This window comes from Typopeltis vanoorti, chromosome 5 (genome assembly GCF_054136105.1).
Source record: "Typopeltis vanoorti isolate ZY-2024b chromosome 5, IOZ_Tvanoo_1.0, whole genome shotgun sequence".
NCBI classification, from domain to species: Eukaryota; Metazoa; Arthropoda; class Arachnida; order Uropygi; family Thelyphonidae; genus Typopeltis; species Typopeltis vanoorti.
The window spans coordinates 8,558,213-8,571,580 of NC_143553.1; the positions used below are offsets into that span (position 1 = coordinate 8,558,213).

A 13,368-nucleotide genomic window follows, 5' to 3' on the forward strand; every position below is an offset into this window, starting at 1 on the left:
ACAACACACCACAATACAAGATGATTTCTGTACTGATTGAACGAATTCCAGTAACTGAAAAAATGCAGTCGAGTCTTGTCGCTTATAGGATTGTTTACCCTGATCATTTCCTTCAAAATGTAACATTCGCACAGATGACTCATGGACATGTTTTCGCATGCTTGTGGAAGTGACACTGAACTGATGTTATCCTACTTCGTGATGTCACCTGGGGGGGAGGAGCTTATTCTTCTCTGGACCCCATCCAGGAAATTTTTTCTGTAGTAAAATTGATGCATACATTTTTATTTTTTAAAAACAAACAATACATATATTTTTGAGCATTGATATTAGCACAAAATCATTTCATCTGCATATTAGGTCTGGTACTATAATTTTCAACTTAATTCCTCTGTTACAACTCCCAAATATTATACTTTAGACTCCCACATTTTTCTTTTGCATTAGTAAGTGTTGACTAAAAGGAAATAAGACAAACAAGGGATTGGAAATAAAGTAAAGTCACCATTATCCTGTTCTGTTAATTTCATGCTTTATGTGAACAGATGGCATTAAGACTTGGTAATTTGCACTTGTAAATATTTTTCGCATGTATAATTAAACAGAAATCTTTATATTTCCAAACAAGTGTCTGAAACTACTTTCAGACACTTGTTTGGTTACCATATTTCTTGAAAGCAAAATACGACATCAATCAGAAAAAAAAAATCAGCTAATGCCTTTTTGTTCCCATATAGGGAGAAGGTGAGGCCGTTTTATAGCCCTATCTACCTTTTGGAGACTGAGTGGGCAGTTCAATCTCCACTAGTAGCCAATCAGAGATAGCTTGCCCAAGGCTATCACTAATTAATCGGCACACAGTGAAGGAGACGGCTAGTAAGTGCCGCCATCTGGTGGTCCCTAACCCTAACACAATATATTTTTAATGTCTGAAAACAGTGTGGGTTCGGCGGCCGATTTTCTTGAGTTTACGGGACGAAAATCTCGAGTTTCCGCTAGCCCATGCCAGAGATCGACTAACTCTGGAACCAGTAGAGAAAAGGCTGAGAAAAAATTCCTCTAGTCGGCGACTAGATTCGAACGCCTTTCGTTGTGCGGTCAAGCGCTGTAGAGTGCAAACGCCACTTCTACTGAGCTACACAGGTTCTATCAATGTCGACCAAAAAATAAATAACATTTTTTTAAAAAAATGAAATGTTTACCTTTAAATAAATATTTATTCACTTTAATTGTACCATGCATATTTTTCAGAGGAATGAACTTTCTTTTTTTTTTAAAGTGTCATTTTTATCAGTTCACAACTGAATTCACTTCTTCATCCTTATTATGTTCCGTATTTTTTTCAACACAAATAAAGTAATTATTTATTATTATTGTTTCAACTGAAAGATCTGATACTATAATTTTCATATTAAATCCTCTGCTGCAAGTTCCAAACAAGATACTCCAGACTATCGTATCTGAGGGGGCAACAGTCAACTGTGTCTAAAGGAAATGAGTCAAACACAGGATTGGACTCCTTTCCTTCTTTGCGTTTGTATATACTTGTTGGCAAACTGCTCTCTCTCCTGTAAAATGATAGTTAAACTTGTTTGCGAGGTTCTTTTAATTTCACACTAGTGTGAACAGATGGCACCACGACTTGGTAATTTGCAATCGTAATGAGCCTGCTTTCCCACATTTCTTAACAAGAGTTACATTTCTCATAAAAATTCAAAATATGCTTTTCAAAATCTACTTTTTATGTCTCCTTCGGTGACATACAGAAACTGCTTTTGCTTGCAAAACTGTGGGGATGAACTTGTTGTCCCTTCTTGGCTACTAATTTTACCTTCGATTCCTTGTGCTTCAAAGCTACTTCTGTCGCTGAAAGTTTAATTTTTTCAAAACGTTGACACAATTTATTGAAATATTTGAAGGTTGGCATGAACAAATAAGACTAATAATTCACTGAGTGGATTTTAAAAACTCTCTGATTAGTTTGTGGCAAGAAATTTCATACTGTGAAAGGAAATAAGATTTCAGTTCTACTCAAATCAAATAAGACTTAAACATCTCATAGTGCTGTGTGACAAAACGTTTTGTACTCGATGTCTTCAAACTTGCAAATTTCTTTTGGTTTTCTACTCTTATTGTAAAAATGTGAAAATGTAAGAGCCGTTTCTTGTTGTTACTTTGCATGAACATTAGTTTCCCTCCCTTCTCATTCCCCAAAATTTGTATTTGGGTTATCTGCAGAGTATGATACATTTTTTTCATTTTCTATACCAAACCTTTTAAGAGTTTTAGTCACATGTTGGGTTAAAATATCTGCTGTCTCTCTCTGTTAAATCACCACATTCTTACAGTCATACTTTAATTCCAAACTGTTGAACAAATATTCTAGTCTGTTGGAGACATCTACAGATATAGTAACAAAAGTGTCACTATTTAATTCATTTTGCACTTTATCCATTAAAAAAGCCCCAGTTACATTATTAGCTATCACCTCTGTCTTTTTTGTTCTGCTTGTGGAATAGTAGGGGTCGTAAAGTTTTGAAATAAGTTTCGACTGGCAGCCACATGATTTTAAACTTTTATCATGTACAACTGTGTGAAAAGAAAAGAAAATGTACTTTCTCTTTATTTTTGAAAACAGCATCGAGAGTTCCTAATATTACTTGCTCTTACAGCTTTTTGATGTTTTCAATGTCTAGTTCTGTCACTCATATGTCAGAAATTTTGGGAATGGGGAAAAAAGAAAGTTCATAGGAAATGAGACTTAGTTAATCTATTTCTAAGTGTTGTTTTACATTTTGCTGTCACTCGTTACCCCACTCATCTACCCCTTTACCGAGCGGACATTTTCTGGAGGCTGGGTTGGGTGGGGGTTCATTGCAGGAAAGAGTGGCATCATCCTCTTGACTACCCCTTCACCCTCCTCCACCTAATCATGTTTGGTTCCACCGCTCATTACAACCTGATGATAACTCTAAAAATGGAAGAGAAGGAGTAAGCAATCATATGAAATCGTTCATTAATTATATATCTACAAGAAAAGAATATGAGAAATCGATAAACAGGCATGGTGTCGTTTAGAGAGTAACATCGTATAAAATGTATGGATCTGGGCTTCCGACGATCTTAAGATTCTTTTACGTGACCAGTTATTTTGATGTAAAGTAACCAAGAAGTAGTGAGTAACGAACATTTTCGTTATTAAACTCATTGGAAAATGTTCAGAGTGTAAACTAAATCTTGTGAAATATTTACAGGTAATTACATGTTTCCATGTAATAATATAGAAGTGCTTAATAGATTTAACACAGGAAGTGTTAAATCTATTAAGGAACCACAGACTAGTAAGGGCAAAAGTATGGATCAACAAAAAATGGGAATGGAATAAGCTCATAAGAAAAAAGTCCAGTTTAGTGAATCTACAAAACCTCTACCACAATAAAAGCTGTTATAGAGAATCACTCAAAAAATGAACTAAAAAAGTTAAACACAGCTACTACCAGCGATGATGCTAATAAAATATTAACAAAATCTATCTTGAATTGTGCACTAGAAATATGAGATGTAAAAAAAGGCACCAAGAAGAAGAAAAACTAAGACACGAAACCTTAGACCTGATGAAGAAAAGAAGAGATATGAAAAGAGATTTGAATGACACCAATAAAATAGAATATACGGAAATTTGTAAAACTATAGGTAACAGGATGAAACATGAACTTAGATCGTATAATACTAGGAAAATTAAAGAAAAAATAGAAAACAATAGTAATATGAAGTTCCTAAGAGGAACATTATCAGTTGGAAATAGCTGCTGTAAGAGGAAAAAATGGTGAACTGATAAAAAATAGAGATGCAATAATCAAAAGAATTCAGGAATTTTATACTAAACTGTATGAAGACAAAGACCGAGACATCCAAGAATCATCTATGGATAACTCGAGTGAGGAAGAACACGATGCCCCTGAGATCTTACAAGGTGAAGTGGAAATGGCACTGCGGGAAATGAAGAATGGAAAGGCCCCAAGAGAAGGCGGAATTATGGTAGACTTCTTAAAACTGGGAGGAAGCCCTGTCATCAAACAGTTGAGTAAACTCTTCAATAAATGCCTAAAACAGAGAAAAATTCCAAAAAAATTGGAACAATTCACTTCTAATATTAATTTTTAAAAAGGGCAATAAGGAAGGAATTAAAAACTACAGACCTATAAGCCTACTCCCCACCATATAGAAGTTTTCACAAAAATTATAAATAATAGAATAAAATCTAAACTAGAGGGAATGTAATCCTGTGAGCAAGCTGGATTTAGGAAGAATTACAATACTTTGGACCATATTCACACATTAAGACAGCTCATTGAAAAATCAATTGAATATAATAAACGCTTATGTCTGGCCTATATAGACTACGAAAATCCTTGATTCAGTTAAAACATCTGGAACACTAAAAGCACTTGAAACCCAGGGAACTGAGAAACTATATATTGAAACACTAAAACATATTTACAATAATGCAACTTCTGTAATTAAATTATATAAAAACAGTGAAAAGTTCCCAATAAAAAAAGGCATCCGGCAAGGCGATACCATATCTCCCAAATTATTCACAGCTGCACTAGAGGAAGTCTTTAGCCTTGATTGGGAAACAAAAGGAATAAACATAAATGGAAAAGGCTGCATCATCTGAAATTTGCAGATGATGATGTCCTAATAGCAGATAATCTTGAAGATCTGGAAGAAAGGCTAAATCAGCTAAATGAAGCCTCCGGAGAAATTGGATTAAAAATATATAGAGAAAAAACAAAAATAATGATGAATAAATACATAAACCATAGAATTATCAAAGTTGAAAACCATGAAATAGAACAAGTTACTTCATATGTATATTTGGGCGAATTGTTATCCTTTGAGGAGTGCCAAAGAAAAGAGATTGAACGAAGAATTCAACTTGGATGGATGGCTTATGGGAAAATGAGAGACATATTCAGAAGTGACATGCCTATGAGTCTAAAAAGGAAAGTTTTCGACTAGTGCATACTTCCTGTCCTAACATATGGAGGAGAAACATGGACTTTAGCAGAAGCCCTAAACAAAAAGCTGAGAACAACACAACATCGCATGGAAAGAAGTATGCTAAAAATAACATTAAGAGATAGGAAGACAAATATCTGGATAAGATCTCAAACAGGTGTCATGGATATTGTAAAATACATTAAACAGGCTGAGTGGAGATGGGCTGGCCATATTGCCAGATGCAGTGACGGGAGATGGACTAGAAAAACAACAAAGTGGAGACCAATGGATGGAGCAAGACAAAGAGGAAGACCGAGAAAAAGGTGGAGAGATCAACTGGAATAAATTGCAGGAGTGAGATGGATGGGAGAGGCAGAAAACCGAGTGATCTGGAAAATCATGGAGGAGACCTTTGTCCAGCAGTGGACAGAACCAGAAGGTTGAAGAAGAAGAATTACATGTTTCCAATTATTCTCTATGAATATACTTGTAAATAATATTTCAGCAAAATAAAATATGCAACGAAACAAACTTTACCAAGTTTTGTGTTGTTGGAGTGTTTTCCATATTTCAGTAACATCACAGTGAAATGTTTTCTTAGTTATTCTGCTTAGAAGTTGATATTTAAATCCATAATTTTACACCTTAATGCAATTTTGTTTATTTATGGTAAAAAAAAAGTTAACATTTAATTAAGAAAAAGTAATGAACTTTTAAGATCTATAAAATTACATCTATACGTAGATCATTTGTGTATGTTTTCTGTAAAGGAATCTTTAACACAGATAAAAATATTGGTTGAGTTATAGATTTAAAAAGATTATTGGAAACAGATTTCTGCTTAATTATGCATGAAAAAATATTTAAGATATTTAGTCAGTTATTCTGTTTAGAAGTTGATATATAAATCCATAATGTTATCCATTAATACAATTCTGACACTAAGAACCAAATAGGAGTAGGGTAAATGGTTGTGGATTGAACCTCACTGTCATCCCTGTCAGTTCGTGATGACATTCTCTTGACACTAAACTAAACATTCCTATAGTTTAAATTAGGGATGAAATATCACAGTCTAAATTCCATAGTGATACTACCATCTGTTCACATTACACTGAAATTAATGCAGATTAATGCAGGGAATGAAAAAAAAAATATGTGAGTGTATGGTGTGTATTGTGGGTGGGACACCATTGGTATCCAGTAGTTATTTAAGAAAATGTCTAACTGCTACTGGAAACATACAAATTTCTGCTTAACACGTTCATTGCCAAGCTGAAAATTGGAATTTCGTGTGGTGGCCAAATTTTTTATATTTTTTTATTTAGTTAGCGACGTCCACGCGATAACGCGTGATCGGCCGTTTGGTGAGAATTCGCATCGCGTGATTGGCAATGAACGTTCATTGCCAAGCTGAAAATTGGAATTTCATGTGGTCGCCAAACTTTTTTTATTTTTTTATTTAGTTAGCGACGTCTACGCGATAACGCGTGATCGGCCGTCCGGTGAGAACTCGCACCACGTGATATCGCGTGATTGGCAATGAATGTGTTAATTAATGCATGCAAATACGTGGAAAACTGATATTCCAGTAATTCATTATTTTAGAAAATGTCTACTGCTACCTATTGACAACAAAACGTGAAAAAAAGTATTTGTAGGGGTGATGAGTGGGGGGGGCACCACTGATATCCAGTAGTTATTTATTTTAGAAAATGTCTAACTGCTACCTAATGACAAACCCAGAATTCCAATCTCTAATCATTACCCATAATGCCACACTCGAACCAAAGGCTCAACTCACTCCCCTGACAGATGACAGCACATCCAAGAATTCACACTCAGCTCAATGATGTCACTTATCCTTATCACTTTTCCACTAACCATCATCCAGAATTCCATGCGCAAACAATTACCCAGAATTCCATGCTCGAACCAAAAGAATGACGTCACTTATCTAATCAGTCAATAACATTCACTTCTTATCTTATCTACATCTTGATCTGATTTAAAGTGACCTCATACTACCAGTAGTACAATGTGCTATGTCAGTGCTTTGTCTCCAGACAAGTGGAACGTTGGGCGATCCAGCGCATGGAGGTATGAGCTTGATAAAAGAATATCACTTAAATACAACGATAGAAAGCATAATCAGGTCTAAAGAAAGTCTAACATGTGTGTGTGTGTGTGTGTGTGTGTGTGCGTGCGTGCGTGCGTGCGCGCTCGTGCGAAATATAATGGCTTCTGAATACTTCACATATACTGGTATTCATAGCAGGTTATGTTAATGGACCATTGAGAAAAATTACGTATAGAAGAAAACTGGTCACCCGGCACTAATATGTAAAGAAAGATGTGGTTGATCAGTTTATTATATACTCATTCTCCACTTCAGCTCTCCGACAGCTTCAACTCCTTGGAATTGACAGAATTGTCTGAGGTGGGCTTGCACAATTAAGCCTTCTGGACTAACAGTAATAAAAATTCAAATCATAAAAGTCATCGTATAACCTTTATAAAATTAGTTACGTCTTTAATTAAATTATTGGTGAAGTGTGACCTTATTAAAAAAAAACCTCATAACCAATCTAATCTGAAATGTTTAATAAACGTTCTGATGCATGCTTGCCTTTAAGTAAATGAGTATATTAGGCTTACATAATCTAGTTATTTTGTTACGTAATTGAAATAATGTCCTCATCTGTTATATTCACGCGATCAAAGCAGAGTACGGGAACTCATTACCAAAATCACTTCTGTAACCATGCAGAATTCATTATCTTATCCAAAGTGTAACGACGCAGCAAGTCAGGTTCGATTATATTGCGTATCAAGGTTTTAACACCCTTAGTAAGCGCGTGTTCCACGTCTGGGTCGAATTTCCACTTCCTATTTTTCTGTTGCCTTAGTAAATTGGAGATGTTGGAATTATCAAAAGGCATTCCATTGTGCAACATCACATACAAACAAATTCCAGCGCTCCATACATCAGACAAGAAAGGATTGTAAGGGTTTCCTTGGATTACTTCGGGAGCTGCATATGCCATACTTCCACAATACGTTTCACTCAAAATGCGATGACGGGTTTTTGGATCGACACAATAACACGAAAATCCAAAATCTGCTAACTTGATGTTCATATACCGGTCGAGTAACAGATTATCACACTTGATATCGCGATGAGCAATTCCTTTGCGGTGACAGTAGTCCAGTGCTTGCACAAGCTGACGGAACCATATTTTAGCCAAATTTTCAGAAACTCGACCATTTCTTTGCAGATATTCAATTACTTCACCTTTTTCTGCTAGTTCCATGAATATGTAAGTTATAGTACGAATAGTGATAATGTCCCACACCTTAATTATATTGCTATGTTGAAGTTCGGGCCAAATGGATAACTCTCGAGGGAAGAATTCGTCCAAAAATATTTTGTCTGCTTTTGAGGTATCGACGACTTTCACTGCTAGGGGTATTTTCTGTTTTGCTTCTATCTTCTCTGCTAAACAAACTTTAGCGAAGTTTCCTTTGCTAATAGGTTTCCCTATAATGTATCCCTCCTCCTTCAGCAATGCATCACTGGAAATTAATTTGGGCAATTCTTGTCCGCTGCATTTCGTTTTCTTCAGTGTACTGATGTCATCACCTTTCGTTCTTCTGTCATGGGCCATAATAAGTAATTTAGATAGGGAAAATGCCAAAAAGAAAGAATGAAAGAAAGAAAGAAAGAAGACTAAAAACACCGGTTACTGTCAAATTTTGTGCGTTAATAATGATTCATCTTTCCTATAACTGATTTTTTTCTAAACAAAGAGAACAATACGCTTCATCACATTTACGTTTAAACAATGGATGAAAGATTTGTTTGTTGTTTTTATCTTGGATTCTTCAAGTGCATGCTTATATATATATATATATATATATATATATATATATATATATATATTGCTTCCAGCAGTCACACGTGATTTTGTACACTCCTGTGACTGCGGGAAGCAATACTATGGCCAAACTGAAAAATCCATCCTCCTACGTCTGGAAGAACACCAGAGTGACATTGCCTACAAAAGAACTAGAGCAAGTTCCCTGTCAAGCCATGTACTGTTTTCAGTAAACACAAATGATGAAGGCCGTCAACATGAGATAAACTGGACAACAATTTCAAACCTTCATATATGCCGTGGAGCGCCGCATAGTCGAGTCTAAGGAAATTGTTTTGGACCCTCATCACCTAAATAATAACCTCAGCTATAATCTACCGGACTCTTTCAGCTCTGCTATCCGATATTGGCACACTCGTGAAATCAGACGCACGCAGCTGCCTAACAATAGAACTTCAACACGGACTGTAGCTACAGTTCAAAGCTAACTGAATTTTATAATAGTCGTTTGTATAGTGATACGATGTTTCTTATAGTGATTATTTGCTTTCTATGTTCCCACGCATGAAGAAGTCGGAAAATCCGATGAAACATGTTGCGTTTTGAATAAATTTAATTGTTATTCTAGTCTAGGTTATAGTCAATATATATATATATATATATATAAATATGAACATATCCCAATTCCGAGTTTATACTACAAAGGGTTACCAAGTAATTTTATAAGCTTGGTTATTTAACTCCTAATCCCAAGTAAGCAAACAATTAGGTTTGCGCCTGAAACATAGTTCAAGTCTAAAGATAGTACAACATCAGGGCAACTCATTGTAAAGGTGTGTAAAGATCTGATCACTATTCTTAGTATTTTCCCATAATGTAAAGCACATCTCACTCAAAGATGTATACTGCAATACATTATGGGTGGGGTTACTACCCAGACCGGTTTCAACCTTTTTTGAGGTCTCCTCAGTGAGTAGCTAGACCCTAAATACTAAGGTTAGGATGCAGGACGCAGGACATATATGGCGCAGAGGGTGAAGCTTGACGCTTTTCATATTCCCTGTTGTCTGTTTCGGGAGCAGTGATGGGAGAGATTTGTGAGCTATTTTAGCTCGCCCTGAGTGGGCAGAAGTGGTTATTCGTCGTTGGGTGTTAGGATGGCTTTCGGTCTTTTATGTTTCCAGTAGTCATTACCGTCATAGTTTCCGGCTTGTTGTATCAGTTGGTTTGGATGGATAGATGTCTTAATAAAGAATTTTTCTGCTAAGGAGCGTAGAAGTGGAGAGATGTAGGGGATATTTATGTCCTGGTGGATTTGGGCGTTCCTGATGAACCACGGGGAGTCCAGAATCATTCGCAGGCATTTGTTCTGTAGTCTTTGTAGCTTGAGGATGTTTGTCTTGGAGGTATGGCTCCAGGCTGGGGAGGCGTATATGACTGTGGGACGGATCACTGTCTTATATAGTAGTATTTTATTTGTTGAGCTTATTTGCTGTGTCTGTTGATCAAGGGGTATAGCTGGGCGATAACTTTTGAAGCTTCGGTGCATATGCTCTTGATGTGGCTGTTGAAGCATAATCGCTTATCGAGAAGTATTCCTAGGTATTTTGCTTCAGTTTTCCAGGGAATTTTAGAGTTGAACAGGGTGATGTCTCCTTTGAGGGATGCTCGTCTTCTTGTGAAGAGTATCGTTGTACTTTTCTGGGGGTTTAATTGTAGTCGCCAGTCTTTAAACCATTTTTCTAGATTCAGGATGGTGTCTTGTAGTTTTTTGGTGACGAGAAGTGGTTGACGAGATCTGGCTAGAATAGCCGTGTCATCAGCATAAAGGGCGATGGTGGATGTGAGAGGATTTTGAGGGATGTCTGCCATATAGATGTTGAACAGGATCGGGGATAGCAGTGATCCTTGAGGAACTCCAGCGAGGATTTTCCGTTGGGTTGAGACTGTTTCATTGATTTTGACTTGCATCCTCCTGTTGGAGAGGTATGATTTGATCAGGTGTATCATGTTTAGTGGAAGGTTAGCGATGATAAGTTTGTAGAGGGAGGCCTTGCTGCCAGATCTTATCGAAGGCCTTTGAGATGTCTATGAAGACAGCTCCAGTGTGTTGATTCCAATTGAATCCTGTGGTGATGTATTCTACCAGTTTATGGATTTGATGGGTGGTGCTGTGATTTTGACGGAAGCCGAATTGTTCTTCTGGAATGATATTTAATTGGTTGACATGATCTTGGAGTCTGTTGAGGATGATTTTCTCAGCTATTTTCCCTAAATTGGATAGCAGGCTGATGGGACGGTAATTTTCAGGTAGGTGTGGGTCTTTGCCTGGTTTGTGAATTGGGATGATGTCAGCTATTTTCCATGACTGGGGGAAGTGCTGCCATTTGAGGATGGAGTTTATGATGTTTGCCAGATGTGCTATGGCTTTGCGTGGTAGTGCCTTGATGACTTGGTTAGTGATGCCATCCGGACCTGGGACTTTTTTAATCTTGAGATGGTTGATGATGCCGATTATTTCGGTAGGCATTATAGAACTTGGATTGACATCAGGACAATTTACTGTGAACCTGACTTTACGATGGATCTTGTATACGTGGCTGATGTTTAGGTTATCATATGCAGGACTGCATTGTTTCTCTAGGTTTCTTGCTATGACTTCGGCTTTGTCAGCATCTGTGTATGCAAGGTGCTGTTCTGCTTGCAGAGGGGGGGAGGGATTTGCGCTTGATCCTGAGGTTGTTTAGGAATTTCCATATAGAATGATCTGCTTTGGAGATGGAGCTGAGCTTGTTGTCCCATTGTTGGTTCCTGTGGTTCTGAAGAGCTTCTCAGACAGATTTGTTTAATCTGTTGAGGGCTGTTTTGTCCTGGGGAGCATGAGTGTTGTGATATCTTTTTCTTTGTCTGTTTTTTTCCCTTATTAAGTCCATGATTTCTTCCGGGAGATGATTTTGTTTGTGGGTAATCGTGGATACTGTGGCTGCTGTTATGGCTTTATTGATTTGATTGGTGAGGTTCTTTATTGCCGTGTCTATTTCTTCCTTGGCTTTTATATGGGGAAACGGACCAATGTGTTCTGGTAGCACTTTCTTGAGTTTCTCCCAGATGATGGAGGTTTGGGGGGGAGGTGACTGATCTTTGTTCCTTAAGTGAAGTAGGATTGGGTTGTGGTCTGATGATAATTCGTTCAGTGCTTGAATGCTGTGCTGGTATTTGATGTTGTGTAGAATGGCGATGTCTAGGATGTCGGCTGTGCCAGTTGGGCTGTGGTGGGTTGGTTCACTGGGTCCTGTTACGACAGCGTTGTTTAATCCTGTGTAGCTGAAGAGGATACGGCCATTTTTATTTGTGGTTCTGCTGTTCCAGGAGGGATGTTTGGAGTTTAAGTCCCCAGCGACGATGATGGATTCATTTGTGCCTAGTACAGCATCCAAGTCAGAAAATAGCAGGGTCTTAGCAGGGGAGTTGTAGGCGGCGTAGATTTTAAGTCTTCCAGTTGAATTTGTGTGGACTTCAACACCGGTGAGTTCTAGGTTGGAGGTTGGGGGGGGTGAGTATTCCATTGTGCCTGATGCAGTTCCTGATAAATATGGCTGTACCACCACCTCTGTAGTCCAGTCGGTCGTTTCTGTATAGTGTGTAGCCTCTCAGTTTTGGATTGTCTGCAAGTCTTAGATGAGTTTCATTAATTAGGATGACGTCAGGGTTGTATCTGTGAGAGAATTCTTGAAGTTCCAGAGTCTTGTTTTTTAGGCCATTGGCGTTCCAAGCGGCGATCTGTAGTGAGTCTGGCATTAATCTAGTTTTATTCATTAACAAGCATTGATAATATGGTTTGGATTTCTTTTAGAAATCTTTTTGTGGAATTTGGTGAAGGGTTTGACTTACTGAAGTCTTGAAGCATGTTTGCCAATGAGGCTGTGATGACTGTTGTCATGTTTGGAAGAATTTGGTCCTGCTGGATATATTTGGATGAGCGGGCAACTTCGGCATATGTCCTGCTTCGACGGTGGCTTTCCAGACTGTTGGTATTTTCCACTTGTGAGAGCTGGTATTTTGTTGTCTTTTGTTGTGTGTCAGGCAACTGGGGAACAGTCAACTCAGGTGCCTGTGGGCAGGGTTCAGAGATCTGTTTCCTTTTGTTGTCTGTTTTATTCTTAGGATAGTGACTACAGCCTCTGTGGTTTGCCGGGTGGAGGCACCCGCAGTTCGCGCATTTGGCTGGTGAGGTCCTGGGTTTTGAGCAGGTTGCTGTGGGGTAGTTTTGCCCACATTTGAGGCATTTGTAGTCTGCTCTGCAGAGTTTCTGTGCGTGTCCGTACTTTTGACATCTGTAGCACTGGCCTGACGAGGCTCTTTTTCTTAGTGGTTCTGTTGGGATTTTCAGGCCACAGATCGTTGTTAAGTTGTATATGTTCTTGTGTGTGTTAGGTATCTCAACGAGTACTAGGGGCATTGGACTCTTGTCAGCCCGTAGCAT

At 37.8% G+C, this 13,368-nt stretch overlaps 2 protein-coding genes across 5 annotated transcripts in view; both read right to left on the minus strand.

Moving 5' to 3' along the window:
* Positions 1 to 13,368, minus strand: part of LOC150106214 (neuroglian-like) — an 888,579-nt gene that overhangs the window by 828,294 nt on the left and 46,917 nt on the right. The window lies entirely within an intron of this gene.
* Positions 7,758 to 8,675, minus strand: LOC150106216 (testis-specific serine/threonine-protein kinase 1-like). The gene has a single exon (XM_090392957.1). The coding sequence runs from the start codon at positions 8,673 to 8,675 to the stop codon at positions 7,758 to 7,760; it is 918 nt and encodes a 305-aa protein (XP_090249083.1).